This window comes from Physcomitrium patens, chromosome 5 (genome assembly GCF_059467195.1).
Source record: "Physcomitrium patens ecotype Gransden chromosome 5, ASM5946719v1, whole genome shotgun sequence".
NCBI classification, from domain to species: Eukaryota; Viridiplantae; Streptophyta; class Bryopsida; order Funariales; family Funariaceae; genus Physcomitrium; species Physcomitrium patens.
In genome coordinates this window covers 15,490,950-15,513,162 of record NC_143414.1, presented here as the reverse complement: position 1 = coordinate 15,513,162, position 22,213 = coordinate 15,490,950, and the positions used below count along the sequence as shown (strand labels likewise).

Below are 22,213 nucleotides of genomic sequence, written 5' to 3'. Positions count from 1 at the left end.
AGAGTTCTAAATCACAGTTTTTGAAGCAATTGCACGATCTTGGAAGGAAAATAGAAATGACGAGCGAGGTTTAATGCTGGGACCTATCAACAAAATTCTCTCGAGCAGCACTTGGACAACTGGTCTGCTTCTTGAAGATTCCCAGGGAACAATTCGACTTGGCCTTGATGAAGTTTTCCAAACGATGGAGGATACACAGAAGCTTGGCAACCGCAGCAGTCGCACGAAAATATTTCCAGGTTGGGTGAGCAATTCCAACGTTCACTTCGAATTTCTTCATCGGCATGGAACTAAGGTCCGTTTCGGACCTAGTGACCAACCAAAATTGTGTTTTGTGCCTCTGTGCAGCGTTTGGGGCGGTCGCTCAAATTATCTTTTCGAACTTGTACCGACCCAAACTCAAATCGCTTTATTTGTCGTAAAGCCCGTGAAGACCCTTCCAAGTTCGCTTCTGTGAACACATTATTTTCTTTCAATGTCTCCCATACTTTCTCTCCGTCCAATGAATCTCTCCTTCCAACGCTCGACAACATGCACTCAGATTTTTTTAGCAAATGTTCAAGCTGTGTTCTACCTTTCTTTTGTAAAGTTATATTCAGAAGAGTCAATGCAATAAAGGTAGACGCTTGCTATAACATTTGGAAGAGTACTTGTAGTGGTTGCAACCCAATTTGATCTGGCTTCCTTGGTTGGAAGCAAGGTAGAGGACATAAGTATCGTCTACACCACATATTGTCAATGTTGCTAGAATAAGAAGTATTCCTAAAAATTTAATTGGTGTGCTATGTTGTTGTAATGCTACACATTTTGTGCAATATCATTTTTGTACTTCATTGCTTGAAGCCACACTTAATATTCGGTACCTTTTCATACTATCTATTTGACATTGTGTAACATCCAGGAAGAAGTATTTTTCTTAATCATTTTGTGTAGCAAAGATTAGTTTCCTAGTGTATACAATATACATTGTTGCACATAAGAGAATGTGAAGGTGCTATTGCATTCTATAAAGCTATTAATGTAGCACATATAATATGGAATGCATTTTAATACAATTGTAAAGTAATGACATTTACAATGCAAAGAATAAGTTTAACAATATGTTTGTATTTTATTCACTTATTGCTACTCAACCAACAATGTATAAAATCCAAATACAAAATTCTAAAAACCAATATTTTTTTTGTTTACTATAGATGTATAGTTTAAATATTAATTTTAAGAGAGATTACAAATTTTAGTTGGTTGTGGAACTATTTTAATTAAATAGGTATAATAATAAGACACTTATAATTAAATATACTAATACTTTTGAAATTGGTATTAAAATTGTGGTATTGTCAAAAGACAAGAACTTAATAAAGGCAAGTAAACAAATAAGACTTTTCTCCAAGAAACATGATAAGATTGAAATAAAAAATTATATATATTAAAAAAAAAAAGAAAAAAAAAAAAGAAGAGTAAAATGGCTATAGTGAAAAGGCAAGAAAACTAGTGACTTTTGAAACAAGACTAGAAGCAAGAAAAGACTTAATAAGAGTGAAGAAGGCTTCATTCTTGCCCCTATATATACTATCTAATTAAGAGCAATATGGCGACGTTCTATAGGACCTCTAACACATGTCCAATTTATAAGACATGTGTCTTAACTTACAAGGCAAGTTTTTCATATAAGTATGATATGATTAACTAATATCACAAGCTACCAACACATACAATACATGGCTAATTGTTTGGCCAAGTGTTCAACCTACTAATTACCTTCAAATATGTATAAAGATGAAATTGAATCTATAAAGCTTTTAGGGAGTTTTTCTATAAGTTATTATCAGATTAATTTATTTTTATGCACTTCTAATTATTAATATTATATAGGTAATTATTAGAATAAATATGTATGTCTGTAATATTATCTCTTTCTTTTCTAGGGATAAGTTCTACAAGGAATGATAATCATATGTTGATGAAGTTCAAGATGCAACAAATTGTATTTGCAACAAACTTTGATATTTGTTTCTTTCAAAGACAGTTGATAGGTCCTTTTATCAATTGATAATATCTCATTCTAAGATGAGAAGACTACCTTGATATTTAATGATTGTTAAAGCTTTCATAATTTTCTTCAAACAAAACATTTGTTACACCATTAAGAATCATTTCTATCTTCAATAAAATTATCAAACATTGAGAGTCTCTTCTAAGGTTGTAATACCAAATATGTTATATTTAACCATTTATTCAAAGAAAAATATGTTCTTAAGGATCTTTATTTCAATTACATTATCTTGAAGACTGTGATAGTCGCAATGTTTCATTTGGTAAGTTCACAAATGATAGCTCTTGACTTGAATTTATCAATTATTAATTTTCCATCATGTTAGCATTACAAATACAAAAAAATCACAATAAAGGATAAAAGATGGAATTCAATCTTCATTGAACATTTTTTTTTATAATAATTAGCTATTTGACTCTTTATTTTAGTTTTGATTGATGTCATTGATGAAAAGCTTTGATCTTCTTTGTTTCATTTGAAAGATTTTTTTATTGGCCCCTATGTACATTTTTTAATAACATATCCGCATCAATGAACAAGATATTCTAACTTAAGTCGGTGCCTTCTTAAGTCTAAGACTTCTTCGACCTCAAATTCTTAATTATTATCCATTTTTATAGGAGGCAATGATATTAGTCTCTTTTTTGGCATATTTATTGTCTTATATGGCTTAATAACAGATACAAGAAATTAATAATGGATCTTCATGGACTTTGATAGATGTAATTGATACACAACTAAATTAATTTTTTTACATATAAAAAATGGTTTAAGTTTATAGTAGTCCAACTTGACACAAGAACAAATAATCTTGATATTACCACAAAGTAATTATATCTTATTGCTAACATAGAATTGACATTTTTTGTTGCAATAGGCATCGACATTGGTCTTTTGTTGTTCTTGAGTTTCTTTTAATTGTGCCTTTATTATTGTATGTAATTCAAATAAATAATTTTTCAAAATTTCTATCGCAAGATTATCAATTCTTAAGAAGTCAAAAGCATCAAGTTGTAGATAGTAACCATAATTAGAAAAAAAAGTATTTATTGAATAGATGACTATACCATATTATTATAAGTAAATTCTATTAATGACAAAAGAAATATCCAATCATCTTGTTGGTAGTTGATGATATACATCAAAAACTCCTCTAAAACTTGATTTATATTTATCCATTAGTTTGAGGATAGAAAACAAAAATTATTTTATGTCTATCTTTAAAACCTTAAAAAGAATTCTTCAAATTTTCTATATAAATTGAATTCCTCTATATGATATAATATCCTTGGATAATCCATAATAATAATAGATATTATAAAAAAAAATATTTTTTACTAATTATAGATTTTATATAATATAAAATATACCATTTAGATGAAACAATTTGTTATCACAAATATAGAATGATAAGAACTTGAGACTAAAAAATCTGTAATAAAATCTATAGATACAAAGAATTATGGTTGTTTTGAAATATTTAAAGCTACTAAAAATTTCTAGATATTAGCTCCAAAGTCTTATTATATTTAAAATATCTTGTTATTAGGAATTTGTGACAAGCTTGAAGAACATGTAATTGTGCTTCACCTTCTAGAATATACAAGTACTTTTTAAAATAGAGTAGATTATTTTTGAATTTAAATTTAGAAGTATCATGAGATTTCAAAGATTATTTTTTTAATATCATATATAAAAGTTCAGAGGATATACTTGACTAAACTTGCTTAAAAAAATTAAATCAATAGTTAGTATTGATTTCATTGCTCAAAGATGAAATTGCTCTAATTTTAAGAAAATGATCCATTATAAATCAAAGGTACATCTCTTTCTTTTGATACAAGATAAGATCATCTAAAAATAACATCTAATAAATATATATATATTTTTTTAAATGATAAGTGATTTTAAAATTAAATCTTAATAAAGTCATATTTCAATAGGCTTGGCAATAATTCAAAATATGTATTTGCATGAAATATTTGAAGTTCTTTTGATTTATATACATGATGATTGGATTAAAAGTGCCTTCTAAATAATGAGGCTATTTTTAAAATGAATATGTAACTACAAGAAGTTCTTTATCATAGATCTTATAGTCGATTTTAATTATTAAAAAGTTTTTAGAATAAAAAGCTATTAGATGGAATTTGTTATCTATTCTCATTTGTAATAATACTTACCTAAGGCAAAGTCTAAGGCATCTATTTCTATAAAGAATACCTTGAAAAAATCGATACAATATAAAATTGATATTGATATAAAATTGGCTTCAAAGCTTCAAAAGATGTTATAGCTTCTTTGCTCCACTCAAGTTTATCCTTACATGTTAGATGTGTAAGTAGAATTGTAATTTGAAAAAAATTCTTAATGAAGATTTAATAGTAATTGACAAATTTTAAAAAATATTAGACATCTTTTATTATTTTTGATATATTCTAATATATGATAGTCTAAATCTTTTTAGAATCCATCATAAGGTCATCATTTGAAATGATGTATCCTAAAAAGTCAACTTAAATAATGTAAAACACACACTTTTTTATTTGGGTGTAAAGTCTTATATTTCTAAATTTTTTTAATATGCAAAAAATATGAAATTCATGCTCATTTGTGATTTTAGATTAAATTAAAATATTATATAAATAAAAAACAACAAAATCATCCAAAAATTCTCAAAAGACATCATTTTTTAGATGTTGAAAACTTGCTAATACATTTGTAAGTCTAAAAGATATGACATTATATTCAAAATATCCGTATTTGGTTTAAAATATAGTCTTCTATTTATCTCCTTATTTGACGCATACTAGATTATATGTTCATTCTAAATCTATTTTGATATAGATCTTATTTAGATTCAATTGATCAAAAAATCTTAATATCAAGGATAAAAGATATTTATTCTTAATGATAATCTTACTAAATTTTTAATAATTTATATACATTTGAAAAGATCTATCTTTTTTCTCTACAAACAAGACTGAAGTTCTTGTTGGAGATTTTGAATGGCATATGAAATTCTTGGCTAGATTTTCATTAATATATTCTTTGAATTCAGCCAACTCATTTTATAATAAATTGTAGATTGGTCCAAATGGTGGTTGAGCTTCTTTTGAAAGATTAATTGAACAATCATAGATGTAAAGCTTTAGAAGAGTATTCATATTTTTTTTTTTCAAAAATATCTCGATAATCTTGATATTGGCTTAGAATACCACTTGAAGTCTATCTACCATTAGAAACAGTTGTAGCATAAATAATACAAGGTGATCTTTCTTTTATAATATGTAAAAAAATTCTTACACCTACAAATATGAGTTTGATTATACTAAACTTATGACTTTCTATTTGATTAATAATACTCTTACTTATAATTTCAAAAAAATCAAGACTTTAAGAAATCTAATTTATTTGGAGGTTATATTTTTTTAATCATAATAAATCTAAAATACTTGGATTAGAAGAAGATCTAATAATATTAAATATTACTAATATTGCTATTATAACTATTAGTTGCTACTTTTATAAGAAGGATTTTGCAAATAACATCTCCAAAAGATAACAGATGACTATCTATGACTTCTATATAAACATATTTAGTTTTTTTTTACTAAAATTATATTATATCTTTTAAAAAATATATATTTAAAAAATAAACTAAAGCTACTAAATTTAATAAGATAGAGGCTTTTTGATGTTTAAATTCTAAATTAATATTTATTGTAAAACAAAAAGAGGATTTTGAAGAAAAAATAGGACATTTACTTGGTATTGTACATGATTCCAACTCCACAAATCCTATTGTAGCTAGACAAACTTATTTTCTAACATATTGTCTTCTTTGACAACCATACTCTTTATTTTATGGTTGTATCACTTCTTTCGATAATATTGAGCAGTGTACTTAGGTTCTCTACAATATAAGCATAATCTTTCTTATCAATGATGAGTATTTTTTTGCTCAATAAAAGATTTCAATTCTATCACATGAATTTACATATCTTCTATTTTTTACTATATGTATTGAAAAAAAATTAGTACTACCATTGAATTGTAAAAATATTAAGGCCTATTTATATTACTTTCAAATAAAAATTTAAAAAATTAATTATCATATTTCATAGCAAAATCAATTGCTTAATTCAATGTTTGAAGGTTTGATAAGTTGAGCATTAATTTTTTTGCCTAATATTTTAATCCATAAAGAAATCAGCTAATGAGTATAACATCATTCCATTTAATATTAGTAGCAAGTTGTTGAAACTGTGAAGTCCATAATATTATTGATGAATTGCTTTGTTGCAAAATATGAATTATCAAACTTCTTTATCAAAGAAATTATTAGTTTTCTAATGCTTGAATGGTGTTCTACTACAAGAAAAGTAACATGAATTGGTGCAAATATTGAAGCAATTTCAATCATCTTTATATCTTTACTTTCTATCAATCTTATTGCTCTTTGTAATAGTAAATTAAGGTGATGCATTATAAGCATTAATTCTCTCAATTACTCATGTATTTGTGACATTTTACTCTTTATTTTAACAAGTTTTTTCATGATAATACTAGAAATAAATAAATAAATAAATAAATCTTATATTGCTCAAGACAAATAAAAGATAGGAATTGAGAATAAAGAAAATATTAAAAACAATACCAACTTAAAACAAGGAAATTTTTTACATCTAATATACTTATATCTTATAAAGATAAAAGATAATCTACTTTTAATCAAAAAAAGACGAAGCTATAATATTATATGAGTATTCTTGTCAATTTATTAAGAACAAGAACTTGATAATAGCAAATAAATAAGTAAGACTTTTTTCAAAGAAAGATAACAAGATTGAAATAAAAAAGAATGTATATTCAAAAAGATAAGTAATTAGTGATCCTTGAAGCTAAACTAGAAGCAAGAAAGGACTTGACAAGAGTGAATAAGGCTTCACTTTTACCTCTATATATACTATTTAATTAAGAGCAACATGACAACATTCTATTGAACCTTCAATACATGTCCAATTTACAAGAGACGTGTCTTAACTTGCAAGGTAAGTTTTTCATACAACCACTACATAGTTAGCTTGTATCACAACCTCCAATATGTACAATATGTGGTTAACTTATTGGCCAAGTGTTCAACCTACCAATCACCTTCAGACATATATAAAGGTGAAATTGAGTCTATAAAACTTCTAAGAAGTTTTTTTATAAGATATTATCAAATTAATTTACTTTTATATATTTCTATTTATTTATATTATCTATGTAATTATTGAAATAAACACATATGTCTATAATAGGTATTACTTATGAAAAGGATTTTCATTATTTGATTGATAAAAGAAAATAAAAAAATAAGAATAGCAAAAAAAATAAAAATAAAAATAAAAATAATATATATATATAATTATTAAATAATTATTTTAAAAGAAAATATTACATTATTGTAATAAATATAAAATAAATTAGTATATTTTTGTGAGTATAATAGGTGTCACATATATTGTCTTGGTGTATAAACCAATATAACATGGTCAAAAAATATAATCAAAAAATTAATTAAGGTTTAAAAAAATTCATTATATAATATAAAATTTAATCAAATAAGAGATGTAAATCTGGGATTTCTTAGATCTACAAACAAAAATTGCAGGTTTTTTTAATTTTAAGTTATTGAATAATTCACAAAAATAATTCAAGATAAAAAACTTCTACTTGCAAACAATGAATTTTTCTTGTAATAGTTTTGATTAAGTTATATAAGCAAATTTAAACAACATACCTATATGATACTAATTTCAATACTTTACTTATATCCATTTAACTAAAAATAAAATATTATATTGGTATATTAAAGGATCAATTTCAAAATCTAAAAGATTCATAATTTAATTGCAAAAGTAAGAAATAATAATTTATATTGGTACATATATTAATATCTGTTGGATACTACATAAGGTTTTAATTTTTAATTATTACAAAAAGACTAAAGAAATATAAATAATATTTAGATATAAAAACCTTCAACTTCATAATAATCTATCAAATATAATGTGTCAAATATATTATTATAAAATTCAAAAATATAATTTATTTAAAAATATAATTTATTTAAAAATATAATTTATTTAAAATTTTATATTAGGTAAATTCAAATATTGTTAATTATCTAATATAATTTGTTTTATACTACAAACCAATTATGTTAGATAAATTCAAATTTTATATAATATTATAAACCAATTATGCTATTGTAATTTTTTTATTAACATATATATATATATATATATATATATATATATATATAAATATATATATATATGCATGCTTATCTTTAATTTTAAAAATAATATTTTAATACTAAAATTTATTAATTTTTTAAAAAAAATTAAAAATTTGATGTCATTTTGTGATTTTTTATCTAACATAAAAGATTTTATAATATTTTAAAATAGTATCACAATAAAGTTGATAAATTCAAGAAATTTAAATCAATAATATATTTTAAAATTTAAACAATATAAACAATAAGATTTACAAAGTGATTTATAAAAAAAAAATTAAAAAAATCTAATATGGTACTTTTTTAATTATATTTGAAAGAAACTATTAAACACATATGGATAAAGCTCTCTAAATCCTAAATCTCTTAGGCCTTCAAGGACTATTTTGAACTTCTTTATGTTTCACACATATGCAATGCCTTGTTAAATTGTATCACAAAAACCTCACTACTCAATCGATTGGCTTTGCCATTATAGGCCATTGGATCAAAGTTGTTGTTTAGATGCAATCTCAACCACCGATTGGATTTCTAGGAGTGAAGGAAGGAAATATTGGAAAACCAAAGAGGTGGACAAGTTGAAGGTTGAGCAATTTGAAGAACACTGTTGTGTAGTAATACAACTATATGGTGAAAAATAAAAATATAGATATTATTATAGAAGAGCCTTATAGAAAGATATAATAAAAAAATAAAGATAAAAAATAGGAAGATAGTAAAAACTTTACTCTTAATATAATCTTTTTATAGAAGAGATTCTATCTACTTTGTAGAACCATAAATGAACCAAATAAAAATAAATAAGATAAGTAATTAATATAGGCATATTTAGAAAAATAAAATAAAAATAGATTTTAGTAAAAAATATCTAAAAATATGAAGAATTGATACTTAGAGAGGACCAGTTGTGAACTAAGGTCAAAATCAGACCTTGAGGTTTAAAATTGTACACCTACGGCAACTCTAAGGTTCTTTAGTTGATCAAAGAGTAAGGTTTGAAAGAAAACAAGAAAAAGGTTTTATGAGCATTAGTTTCAAGTAATTTGAGTACATAACACCTTTATAAAAGCTTTGCAAAGATAAGATTGTTTTTGAGTAACTTCGGATTTTAAAAAATTCAAAGAATTTGCGCTTTGGACAATTGTGTAAAATGTATAGATGATTTATAGATGAAATTTTGTGATTTAATAATAATTATTGTGTGTTATTTGTATTGCAAGTTTGAATTTGATCTAATTATTTTTTCAAAGTTTATTGAAGCTCAAACATATTGAGATCTTAAAAATTGGGGTTTAAAGGACCAATGAAGGTTACTAAGATATTCTTCAATTTGCATATTAGATTGAAATATAAAAAAAAAAATTACACAAGTGGTAAACTTAACTTCCAACAATCATGCAAAGTTTGAAACCTATTGAACAATGGAATTAAGAGATTTTAGCTTTAGAACATTAGTATCAAGATTGAATAAGAATGCCAGCTAACATCCAAGCAAATTTTAGGAATTATCTTCTATTTTGTATATTCTTCTTCAAAATTTTTTGTACTTGTTGCCAACTTAATTATTAAAAAGTGTAAAAAAATTTAATCAAAATTAATGATTAAATCATTAGTTATTAAAATTTCAATTTGTTATAGGATTTATTAAGAATTTATTTAAGATTTAAGGTTTGATTATAATTTCTTTAGGATTTAGAATACAATCAAGATTTATTTAGGTTTTGATTCAAGATTTTTTTAGGATTTAAGATTTATTTAGGTATATATTAGGATTTTTTTAAAGATTTGATTAAGATTTAATTAAGTTTTAATTAGGATTTGATCTAGGATTTAATTAATATTTTATTATGATTTGATTTAAGATTAATTTCAAAAAAAAGTAATAATAAAAACTTTAAAAGTTCTTACTTTAAACTTTAAGTTTTTATTATTACTTCTTTATATTTCTTTTGTAACTTCTTTTAAATTTGTTTTAAATTGGTTAAAGTTTGATTGGGGTTGTTAAGGATTATATAAGGTTTATTTGAGACTTTATTAGACTTGGTAGGATTTTGTTGTTGCACTTCTACTTACCTTCTACAACTAGACTCCAAGTGCATTCTCAAGCAAGAATACATGTGATGTGATAATGGCAAGTTGGGAACTCAAAAGCCATTCTTCATTAGGCCCACATTGATCCACATTCACATACATAGGTGCTGAAATTTGTGCTACGTCTCAATCCCTCTTTTCAACTATCATTCTTACTTCAAACAATTTGTTTTTTGTTGTTGTACATAACAACACTCAATATACATGGTACTTTTGTTCTCATAAAGAATTCTTGAAACTCATAAAAATATTCTTCTCAAACATAGATATTTTATAAACAAGGATTGATCATTTAAACACCTTTATATCTTTACAAGAATATTATATTCATTAGGATAATGTACAAAAATTACTAATTCAAAATCATGTTTTTTGATAAATTATTTACATGTAAATAATTACATATAATAATGTAATGTAATATTATTAGAAAAATGTAATGTTATTATTACATATAATAACATATATATTTAAATATGTATATAAATAATTACATATAAACATAGATATTTTAAAACCTTCTTTATAAAGTAAATCATAATTCATTTAATTTATAAATAAATTAAAATTTTATATAATTTTATTATTATAATATTACATTAAATTGCTGTGGGACTCCAATGGCTTGGAGTAGGTCGTCTTTTGAAAAAGTTTTTGTGTTATGCAACCAAAGGTAGTGGCTTACAATGGAAGGGCTTGCCAAATCTTGCAAAGAATATTATGAAGGAATGCAATGTTGACCAATATATAGAATTATTCTTTAAAATTTAGATTTTTTTTAAGAGTGTGGATGTAAAACATTTCACTTCATATAAGGATTTAATTTGATTTCATGATATTTCATATGTGATATTTACCATTATGTATAATGAAAAGACTCAGTGTGGGCCCAATGAGGAATGGCTTTTGAGTTCCCAACCTGCCACTCTTCAAAACTGCCTGGCCTCCAAATTGCCCAGCCTCCAACCTGCCCGCCCCCGTGGTTCCCTTACTTTCCCTCACTCCGTTACCAAAAATAATATCAGCGGTTGAGATTGCATCTGAGAATCATCTGAAATCCGATGGCCTACGATGGCGGAGCCATTCAATTGAGTTGTGAGGTTTTTGCGACACCATTCTACGAGGCACGCAGTGTGAACGCGTCGATCGTGTCCGATCGTGTCTGGAGCATCCTCCCCGGAGACTCCAGAACTTGTGCTTTGCAATAGTTCCGATCCGGATTTCGAAGTGTGTTTTGAGAGTTTTTTTTTTTTTTTATCATTATTATTTCTTTATCTCGTCGTGAAGCAAGCCATGGCGATGGAAGGGACACTAACGGCCACGGTGAGATTGGCTACCCCAGCAGATGCTCCGTCTATTGCGAAACTCATCCGAGAACTTGCAGATTTTGAGGAGCTTTCTCACGCGTGTGTTGTCACGGAAGAGAAGCTTCACTCGTCGCTGTGGAAGTTGCCGCCCTTCCAAGGACCTACGGTGCTCATGCTCGAGGTTTGCCAACAGGAAGAAAACGTTGTAGAGGTAAAGGAAGATTGGCATGCGGAGGGAGAGGTCTTTGAGCCGATTGTTAGGTCTGTCGTGCTCAAGAACCCTATCGACGATTCTGCAAGGGAGGGCTTCAGGTCGCCGTCAACTGGCACTCACACAACAGTCGGCTTCGTGCTCTTCTTTCCAAATTACTCCACGTTTCTGGCCAAGGGCGGATATTACATCGAGGATTTGTATGTGCGGAAACCGTACCGGGGCACAGGGTTGGGGACGATTTTGCTGAAGAGCGTGGTGCAGCAGGCGAAGAAGCTCAGGGCTGGGCGAGTGGAATGGTGTGTGCTCGATTGGAATGTGAACGCCATCAAGTTCTACGAGGGGCTTGGCGCGAAGGTGATGCCGGAGTGGCGCATCTGTCGTCTAACAGGCGAGGCCTTGGAAGCGTGTGCGCTTTGACGACTTGTGCTTACTTTAGTGCTAGGGTTGGGATCGGACCAATGGAAGGTGTATGTTGAGATTTAAATGCAGCTAGATTTCTTAACGCTGACTAAAGGTCTCTAAGTTTCTGTGAGCCGTAGAGGAGCTGATGTTGTACAAGAAGGTTAGCGTGCATTATCTTGCTTTCCGAGCTGGGCAACGCATGAATTGTTAGCTGCAAGCACGATGGTAATGCGGTTGCGAGGTCGGAATTGTAAAGTCGATTTGAGCTAAAATGCAACAACCAGGTTGAGGCGTCGCAATGATAATTTGTCTGGTCATTGGTTGCGGTTTCCATGTGGGTTTGAACGCACGTGAGGCTGGTTGGAGTAGGTGCTCGGTGGACGACATTCGTCTTATCTCTCGACCGTGAAGCATTGCGGATGATGAGACACGATTCGGGTACCGTTGTGTGACCGATAAGGTGGTAATTGACATCGTGATATGCTTGGTGGAGCGAATGTGAGGTGACGTGAGTAAGATCCGGGAGCGAAAGTGAGCAGAAACATAAAGAGCAGAAGTGTAAGGCGAGTTGTTGGTGGAGGACGGATCGAGATGAACCGATTGAGAGATTGTGCTCCCGTAATTGGTAGAGGTAGGAATGGCAGAATACGACCTTGTTGAGTGATGCTGATTGTGCAGGCAAAGTGTTGATATAGCCCTGTTTGCATGGTAACACAGCATTGCGGTTGATATGAGATGGTCCTGCGCAATCCCTTTGGTGTCCCAGGGGTGCGGTCGATTGAAGTTGGTGGGCGGGGGTAAAATTTATTTAAAAATCAATCTACTGGGCAATATTTGCCAACCGTGTTCATATGGCCGAGTTGGTCTAAGGCGCCAGATTAAGGTTCTGGTCCGAAAGGGCGTGGGTTCGAATCCCACTGTGAACAAACTCGCCACCTCGCCTGTCGTAGCCCTCCGAGCGCGAGATACCGACCATAGCTCAGTTGGTAGAGCGGAGGACTGTAGTTGTTACAGGCATCCTTAGGTCACTGGTTCGAATCCGGTTGGTCGGAAAGCAATTATTTTATTTTTTCAAGTTTCGACGAGCTACATTCTTTTCTGAGTTATGGGAATGAACGTGTCGCGGTGGTGACTATCTTATAGTGTGCCGTCCTTCAACTTAACTCCTGTAATTGTGCCTCACCAGTGTGTCCATGTCAACTGCTTGTACAGCAGTGTGAACGAAGGCCGATTGACCTTGTTTTAGAAATCTAGACGTTTTTAGGCAGAAAATCTCACCGTGTTTCGTGTGGATGATTGACATAATTGATGTGTGAAGGAACTGCACCACGTTCATTCATACGTATCGTCCTGATAACTTTCTGACTTTCAAGACCCTGAAACTGAGGAGCAATTTAGATCGACCATCCATAAAGCATATTCGTTTGTACTAATCGTGTGCCAAAGTGGGGTGGTTCCGGTGTATGAATGGTACTGAATGGTTTTCTAAACCAGGTGCAACAGATAGTCGCATATGTGTGCGTACTAAAGCGATATGCAAGGGCGATGGTTGTAGATTCGGAAACTGCCATCTATTTGCAGGTATATTTGGCTTTTCATTGGAGGACAATAGACTTGAGAGCTTCATGGAAATAGCTTCTGCCTCTACTTGGAGAAATTGGATATTAAGTTCGTTTCGTAAAACTGGTGTAAGAAATTTGATTGTAATACAGGAGTGAGGGAATTCAACTATACAACTTTTATAGATATGCTGTCAGACTTAGTGAATACTCACAAGAGATGTTCAAAAACATTTATTCATGTTGAGAGACATATATACGTTTATTCATGTTAAGATGTTCAAAAACGTTTGTTGTATCAAAATTTAGATGAGTTATGGCATTTATTTTATTTTATTTTATTTTTAAGAAACATTTTTAATGTCTTTCTTTAATGGTTATGCAAATATGGTGTTTTTTATTTGTATTTTATTTTTCTCTTTTTTTATAATTAATTATATTTGTATGTGTAGTATTGTTTAAAATAAAATTAAAATTTTTTATGCCAAAAGTTTTGTCTTTGAATTTATCCAAGATTTTAGGAGTCTTGTTGGTTTGTTGCCATTTTATTTGTAGTAATGCTTTTGTCTTCTCAAAAAAATTTATATCATCAATAAATATATATATATATATATATATAAGATTGTAAGTAGTTGATAAAAGGTTTTGGTGGTATTGAATTCTACGATTGTAGAAGGTTACATAATATTGAATAATATAAGTCTTAAAATCTTTCTTATTTACCTAAGTTTTTCAAGTTGTTGAAATCTTAAATAGGTGAAATATTATCTTTATTATTGTCTTGTTTCCATCTATATATAAATGTCTTAATTCATTTCTTATCTTAAAATAGTAGATTGTCTTGTTATTATAAACGAATATTATTATAGAGATAGAGTGAGTAAATATATTACATTTAAATTAGAAGCAAGGACAATGAACAACTAATTTAGCTTACAAAGTAAGCTAGGGATTCTATTTAAGATAGTTACATTCTAACAATACATTAAATCAATGAAACAAGATAAGTAAGAGTTTATGAAACCATTTTGCACACATACCAAACTAGAAAATTCTATTTGTAGTATTGTTGTTTAGGAAGTCTCTTCAAGGAAGTTTCTTATCTAACTACTTGGATTTTTAAGTGTAAATTATTTTGTATAAGATTGAAGTTAGTTGCAATATTATATAAACAAAAGAAAAATTTACAAAAACAATTATGTATATATTGCTTCCTTGGTAGAAAAAAAATCCTTTATTTGACCAATTCTCTTAATTAATCTTTAACTTAAATCTAAAGATACAAAATTCTGCAATTTTACACAATAACATATGCAAACAATATTTTTATTTGAACAAAGGCAAAAAAGAATCTAAACAAAAAATACTCTCTATATTATATAATATACCTATATATGTTCAAATTATGGTATTCCAACTTTGACATCAAGTCACCATAGAACCCACATATTAAGTGACTTTATAACCATTCAATTCCCTACTTAGATTATTTTAAAAAACCTTCCACATAAATTTCCTAATTCACACACAATAACCAACATTGGACAAATCAAAGTAGAAAAAATAAAACTCAATTTGTAATTTTGTTTAGTCCTAAACTCAAGTGATGGTTAAAAGTTGGACGTACAAATCACAAACTCTACTATTAAATTTGAAAAAATATATATATATATATATATATATATATCTTACAACAATCTTTTTATTTCCCCAGAAACAAACCACAATATGGAAGGTTGCAAGAGGTAGGCTGCAATAAAACTTTGTGAGAAGTGAACACTTGGAAGAAAAGATTTTGTTCGAGGCCAACGCCTAATACCCAGGAACACGCAGTCCGAACAAATGGCCATGTTCGAGAGGTGGGTACCAGTAAGTCTCTAAAGCACAAGCCCAGATTAAGGATGATGATGTTTCACCATCGTATTGAAAAGAGGTCGTCATAAACCTAACAAGGGAAGGTCAAACTGGCCGCAGGGGAATCAGGGCCTCGCCCTAATCAGGTCTCTTCCCCCTATAGGGCCCGTCATCCAGCCATACTTGTCTGTGATGAGCAAGCTAGCTGTATCACATCAAACTACAGAGCTTTTCATTCAGCCTAACTCCTCCGGGCTGAATAGACTAGCACCTTTCCAGCAAACGGTAAGTGTTAAACCTAGCAGCAACAGTTTGGTGAGGAAAGGTCAACACAACCGCAGAAGTAGCGGAGTTGCAGCCACAAGAGGAAGACACTATCAAAGAGTTGGAACAAAACTAGGGACCCTCGTCAACTCTGGGGTTGGCGGGGATGGAAATAATGAGGTGACTACAGCTACCTCGGAAGAAGTTCCACGGATACTAACACTACACAAACTGGTAATGGAAAGACTTGATGTAACAGAGAACCAAAAATTTGGAGCCAATCTGTCCACGTCGGAACTCCAACCTGCACATTACACATAGCACCTGGGAATTATTCAGTACTTAGAGGTAGTTAGATGTTAAAAGGTTGGAAAGTCCTGACAACAAACAATGGTGTAAGGCCAGAAACAACGGCAAAACTAACACACAACCTACACACCAAAAATGGCAACATCAATAAAAACCATACCAAGGAGTTTGGAGACTACCCACAGCACATCGCCAAGTACCCTTACTAACCTCAAAAATAGAGGATCCACACACAACGACAGTGAAGAATAGGTAGAACAAAACGTTGCGTCCCACATGGACTCAGGCGCCTAATCGCAATACAAGAGCAAAACAAAGATTCTTAACTGCCCTGCGTATGCGAAGCAAGAAACGGAAACCTCCAAAACAACTAGACTGTTCATGTGTGCTTTCCCTTTGCAGTCGTGATTTCCTACAGCATGATGTGACGGTCCTCACGAGACAACGTGCATGGTCTCATAAAGCCGTAAGTTTCCCAATATCAATGTACAGCAGTGGATGGTTGTCATTTGTTCTTGGTGATTGTTTGCATAGCAATAACACTGGCTGCCAGGATGAAAAATAATCTAATCTTAACAAACCACCGACTAAGAGTAACTAAAGCTGTTCCTAGTGACATGAATCGAAATAAGCTTCCCAATGTTGTTCTTACACCCTGCCTATCTGAAGAAGGTACCGTCAATCGCAAGTCATTTCTACTTGTACAGCTAATCGACATAAATATCAATTGACGCAGAAATTTCATAAAATATTCGTAAAGTCTGCCTCCACATAGTACAGAACAGACATCAACATTTTGGTAGATAACTGAAAGCTCACGATTGTGCGTACCTGACACAATTTCTTGGAAATAAGTTAAATACTGCAAGAGAGTATGTAAGACTGGCAGTTGCACGTAGTTTAAATGCCCAAAGAATATCTACCAGAAAATTGAGCATGTCCTGTTAAGCATCAGCTGCTGTGGTTTGCAGGTTACTTTATCAACTTTCCACCTCTACTATTGGAGCATCCCTTTCCATTATAAGTCTGATACAAACAATCACCAAGAACAAATTAGAACCATCAAATACTGCACATGCGGGGCATTGAGATGATCTGAAAACTAAAACTAATACGGTAATAAGGGTTGCGCCATGTGAACACATTCGCATTCAGCTCACAAAAAAAAGTATGGTTGTATCCTCCACAAAGCCGATAGTACGAATAGCAATCTCCTTCACAGAAATCCTTATCATCATAACTAAAAACCGGGGCTTGGATGGTGAAAGTTACATGATCATCTCGAAAACAAACGGGAGAGATAACGGTCAGCCAGAGCAGCCCAAAGCTGTCAACAATCCCCCTCCAGTACGATGAGATCCATTCCTTACGCAGCACACTAGAATTCCATTTCAGACTTATTACTCGCATATGAAACGATCTTATTGTAATATGATCGCTTTCTTTCTAAGCTACACTCCACATAAAAATGTAACGGTGTTTACAATTAGTCCGCAAAGTTCTTTGGAACTCCTCCAGTGTCCCTTAGAAAAGCCCCCTGAAGTAGGGGAACCCAGTTTCAACTGAGACTAGTCAAGATCTTTGACTATTTCTTCGATTTTTCATTTAAAATAATGTTCACTCTTGCAAACTAGTTGACATTTCATAGATTTGCCTGTATCAACAATGAAGTCAGAAGTGCTTACTCCTTGGCTCTCTTGATTTGATATAATCAAAAAAATTCTCTGGTCCCTGTTGAATTTGCAGAGAGAATTTCACGAAGTTTCACCAATCTCCTGAGTTATGCATTGATGCTCTTGCCTGCTGCGCAATATCAACTGAAGAACTCCACACACCGTTGCTGCTACGAGCCTGCTGCTGAGAGGTTTCAACCAGTTTCGATACGTGCAGATCATCTCCATCTGACGTCAGATGGTTTTTCTCTAAAACGTAGCTCGTACAAGAATTTTGATCGAAACCATGTTGCTCCATGTCTTTGACGATCTCTTTAGCTTCTGTGATATAATTTTTTGAAAAACATGCACCTAACAGAATGTTGTAGGTTGTTATATCTGGTCTAAGACCTGCACTCTCAATCTCTTTCAAGAGACCGGATGCCATGCCGGGCTGCAATCCATATCTGCATCGAGCGCTTGCAATTGTATTGAAGGTGATAATGTCAGGTTCACAACCTACTCTCGCCATACGCTCGAGAATAGGCTGCATTGCCTGCCAATGCCCCTGCTTGGCATGAACTCCTAAAATTGCATTGTAAACCTGCAAAAATTCACTTTGATGAGCTTCCACAGTGATATCAAGGAGATCTTGCTTGAAAATCCGGAGACTGCACCAAATAAAGCAATAGCATGTACCAGATAATGAAAATTGATTGCTGAATAAACGCTGAGAAAAAAAATCATAGGATGGAAGTATAGACGGAGAAACCATGAAAGATCACCCTTACACCGAATGGACCATTCACAATGATTGCAGCTGCTAAGTTCTTTAACCTTCCTGGTCAACATTACAATCCAGTTCTCTTTTACTTTTTTCTGAAAATTTCGCATCAACAGTCAATTTGTGCTATCATATAACCTCACCTGTATGCAGGATGTCAACTCCAACTCAGTTTTAGAGAAAAGATCCTGCGCAGCTTCCGGTTGATTAGCCCTGCCTAAGATGTGGATGATCGTTGCAAGCAGGCGTGGATTAGGAGTGTATAATTTTCGAAGATTCAGCCACTCATAAAATTCTAGCGCCCGTTTCCAATTTCGGTCTCCTATGTTCATCAACACAGCAGACATTTCATCATTATTGAGCTGCTCTGGCCAGCCATCGAGCACATCCGTAATTGGCCTCGCTAACTCCAAGTTACAAATCGCAGTGGACAACCTAATTCCTCTGTTCTTGCAATCCGTCACTTTCCTCAGAGCCAATTTGGACATACTTTGAAGCCTCCTGACCTGTGCCTTCTGCAGCTGACGACGCGCCTCTCTTTTCCTAATCCCCTCTTCCCTCTGAAGTCGCCGAGCCATCGCCGTCGGTACCTCTTTACTCACATATTGGTCGCCCTCTTCATGTTCTCCTACTTTCGCATCCGAGCGGCACAATTCCTCCCAGTCTAGCACAAGCCGAGGTGGTATCCGACCTACATTCTCCAACTCTCTTGCAATCCGCTGTCGATTCAATACGTCACTCCTATGCGGCCACCTCTCTTCCGGTTTAGCACGATTGTACGCAAACGGCTTCACCTTCTTGCTTCGACCTACCTCGCATAATTCACTTAATTCGCCCTGAATCGCTCGAACGTGCACACAATCACACTTCGGCTGTGAAAATGAGCGCGAAGCGGGGATGAGCGAGGTTATAAAAACAGGTCCACGAGAGGAACAACGCGGGAAAGCGCTAGCTGCTGCAACTGCGAACGGTACAGAATTAAGATTAGGATAGAGAAAGCAAGCCATAGGAAAGGAGCAGGATGCGAGGAAGCAGCGGGACCGAGAAATGGCGACAGCGATAATTGAATGCCGTGCCCTAACCAAAGCAGGGCTCTAATGGTCTCGCATGAAAAGAATTCTATGTGGAGATTGAAGCAGCCTGTCCCGTCTATAACAACAATTCATACGCCTCCCTCCCTGCCTGCTTGCCATGGAGCATGGCGCGAGAGCTCCATCTCGATACAAAGAAATCTTCTGCAATGTACCGTGGAGAGATAGCTTCGGCTCAAGCTCGAGAGACTTCTCGATGACGAAGTTTTGCTTTCGTCTTTCGTTCGTTTTACGTTCGTTTTCCTTTTTAGTTCGTCAGTGGAGGATTCTGTTGGTCAAATGACAGTGAAAGGAAAATATCTGAAATGGGAAGCTTCGTAATGACGTCCGGAAGCAGCAGCGGCAGGCAATGAATGAAAGCTCAATAGAGTTTTGGTGGAAATGTTTTCTGTTCAAATGCAAATCCAGGGAAACTGAGTATAAAAATATGTAGCTACTGAAATATAGTTTTATTTTTCATTTTTTTAATTAATTTTTTAATTAAATTTCATGAGAATTTTATGGTTTTCTTGGAAGATTAAGTTCATATATTAAATGAGACTCCATGATAAATGATTTTTTTATTATTTTTCATTATTTTTATCAATATTTTGATAAATCATAAACACTTTGTTGAAGCTTGTGAAATTTTAGTTTGAAACTCTTTTATATTTTATCTTAGAATTTTTATTGTAGTAATTTTTTTTTTTATATTAATGTGATAGTTTTTCACTTCTACTTCAAAATATTTGGAGTGTGATATTATTGGACCAGGTATTGTCGACTGACAAAAATAGAGATAAAAACAAGAGCTTTATTTATTTTTTTAATAAATTAGGATTAAGACGTTTTAAAATATATCCTTGATGTAATTGTTGACAAAAACTTCTGACATGAACATTATTGATAGGATTAACTTAGAAGTAAAAATCCCCTGCACAAAGATGAGAAAAAGACACTCTATCCACTTTGTCTTATGATTAACAAGGTCCATATTTTGTTGAATGTCGTAAGTAATACAAAATAATTCCTGTTAAGAAATTCTTCTTCCTTCTATAAAATCTGTCAATTCTACAAAACCGACATCTTTCCAAAAAAAAAAAAAAAAAAAAAAAAAATCTTGAATGCTTGAAAGGATTCTTTTCTATAGAAAAGGCTATTTTGTCAAAGAAGGGCTAGTAGAAAGTATTCATTGTCCCACACAAAATGTCTCATGGCTATTTTTATCCTGAAATATTCTTCCACACAATACTAAAAAGAAAAAATAGCCGTAATAATTAGCCGTTATGCTTTGATTTGTATAATATCTTTTTTTTTTTCGTTGTTCCTTGTCATAAAGTAAAAGTGTTTTTGATCTTTTATGGTACTTAATTCTTATTCAACGTCAAGAAAGTTCTTACAATTATTTCAAAGAAACTGTAAATGAAAATATAACCAATTAAATTTGTAAAGGTTCTATCACACAACAAAAAACCAAAACATAAATTGTTCTTATTTTTATGATTTTCACTACTACTTAATATGTTCCACAATCTCAATATACCATGTACTTCATCCTCTATCTATATATATATATATATACACTTATACTTATTTATTTATTGTTACAAATATCTACAAGTTATATCCCTTCTAAAGTGAATAAAGCAATGTTGCCAACTTTATTACCATTATTTATATCAAAAAAAGATCTACATGTAACAACTTTATATTTTGTAGTGTCCATAATCTAAGTACCAAAATGTATACCAAAAGTCTTTTATTTATATTATTAGTAAATACTGCAAGTCTCCTATTGTATGTAATAGTATCATTCTAATAAATATCATCAGTAAATCATGGCTCTTTTTCTTTCTTTCTTTCTTTCTTTTTATTTATTTATTTATTTAAATAAACATGTCAACCTTTTTAAACTAAATTATTTAAAAACTCAATTGCATTAGTAGCATACTATTTTATTTTTTTATACAATATAAATTGAAATATTTGATTTTATATATTATGCCTAAAATTGTATTTTATAGATATAAATCTTGTCAATGAACAACCTTTTTGCAAAACAATCTGAGGAGTGAAAGTAAAAAGAAAGAAAAAATTAAAAGAAGTAATTAATTTATTCTCTAACTTAAAAACTCTGAAATCAATTTATAATTTTTTTAATATTTAATCTTAATTTCTGAAAAAATTAAAATGACTAATGCCTTTTTAGAAAACACACAAATGTTACTGTATGATCATATAAAAGATTATCAAGCAGTCCTTTACAATTTGCCAATATAATATTCATATTAAATTGAATAATTTTTTATTCTATAATAAAAAAATAAAAGACAAAAATAAAAACATGATAAATTCAATAAAA

At 31.1% G+C, this 22,213-nt stretch overlaps 2 protein-coding genes, 1 long non-coding RNA gene and 2 other non-coding genes across 11 annotated transcripts; 4 read left to right on the top strand and 1 right to left on the bottom strand.

The window, feature by feature from the left end:
• The first annotated feature begins 73 nt into the window (after positions 1–73).
• LOC149989305 (uncharacterized) lies at positions 74–635 on the top strand. Its single transcript, XR_016503098.1, has 2 exons — positions 74–239; positions 349–635. It is a non-coding gene; the product is annotated as an uncharacterized LOC149989305 (long non-coding RNA).
• Positions 636–11,558: 10,923 nt separating this feature from the next.
• Positions 11,559–12,664, top strand: LOC112282111 (GCN5-related N-acetyltransferase 8). The gene has a single exon (XM_024519338.3). The coding sequence runs from the start codon at positions 11,730–11,732 to the stop codon at positions 12,372–12,374; it is 645 nt and encodes a 214-aa protein (XP_024375106.1). The 5' UTR covers positions 11,559–11,729; the 3' UTR covers positions 12,375–12,664.
• Positions 12,665–13,204: 540 nt separating this feature from the next.
• TRNAL-AAG (transfer RNA leucine (anticodon AAG)) lies at positions 13,205–13,285 on the top strand. The gene has a single exon. It is a non-coding gene; the product is annotated as a tRNA-Leu (tRNA).
• Positions 13,286–13,327: 42 nt separating this feature from the next.
• TRNAY-GUA (transfer RNA tyrosine (anticodon GUA)) lies at positions 13,328–13,411 on the top strand. Its single transcript is given in 2 exon segments — positions 13,328–13,364; positions 13,376–13,411. It is a non-coding gene; the product is annotated as a tRNA-Tyr (tRNA).
• A 2,269-nt stretch (positions 13,412–15,680) lies between these two features.
• On the bottom strand, positions 15,681–19,992 carry LOC112282510 (pentatricopeptide repeat-containing protein At3g18110, chloroplastic). 7 transcript variants are annotated; one of them, XM_090250653.1, is made up of 6 exons: positions 18,925–19,992; positions 18,031–18,601; positions 17,618–17,672; positions 17,177–17,371; positions 16,673–16,891; positions 15,681–16,340 (listed from the first exon to the last, which is right to left on the bottom strand). In XM_090250653.1, the coding sequence occupies exons 1-2, from the start codon at positions 19,786–19,788 to the stop codon at positions 18,110–18,112; spliced, it is 1,356 nt and encodes a 451-aa protein (XP_090106779.1). In that variant the 5' UTR covers positions 19,789–19,992; the 3' UTR covers positions 15,681–16,340; positions 16,673–16,891; positions 17,177–17,371; positions 17,618–17,672; positions 18,031–18,109. The 7 variants fall into 7 exon arrangements, with proteins under 7 accessions (XP_090106779.1, XP_090106777.1, XP_090106778.1 ...); XM_090250651.1 differs by lacking the exon at positions 16,673–16,891 and having other exon boundaries at positions 17,618–17,723; XM_090250652.1 differs by lacking the exon at positions 16,673–16,891.
• Positions 19,993–22,213: the final 2,221 nt, after the last annotated feature.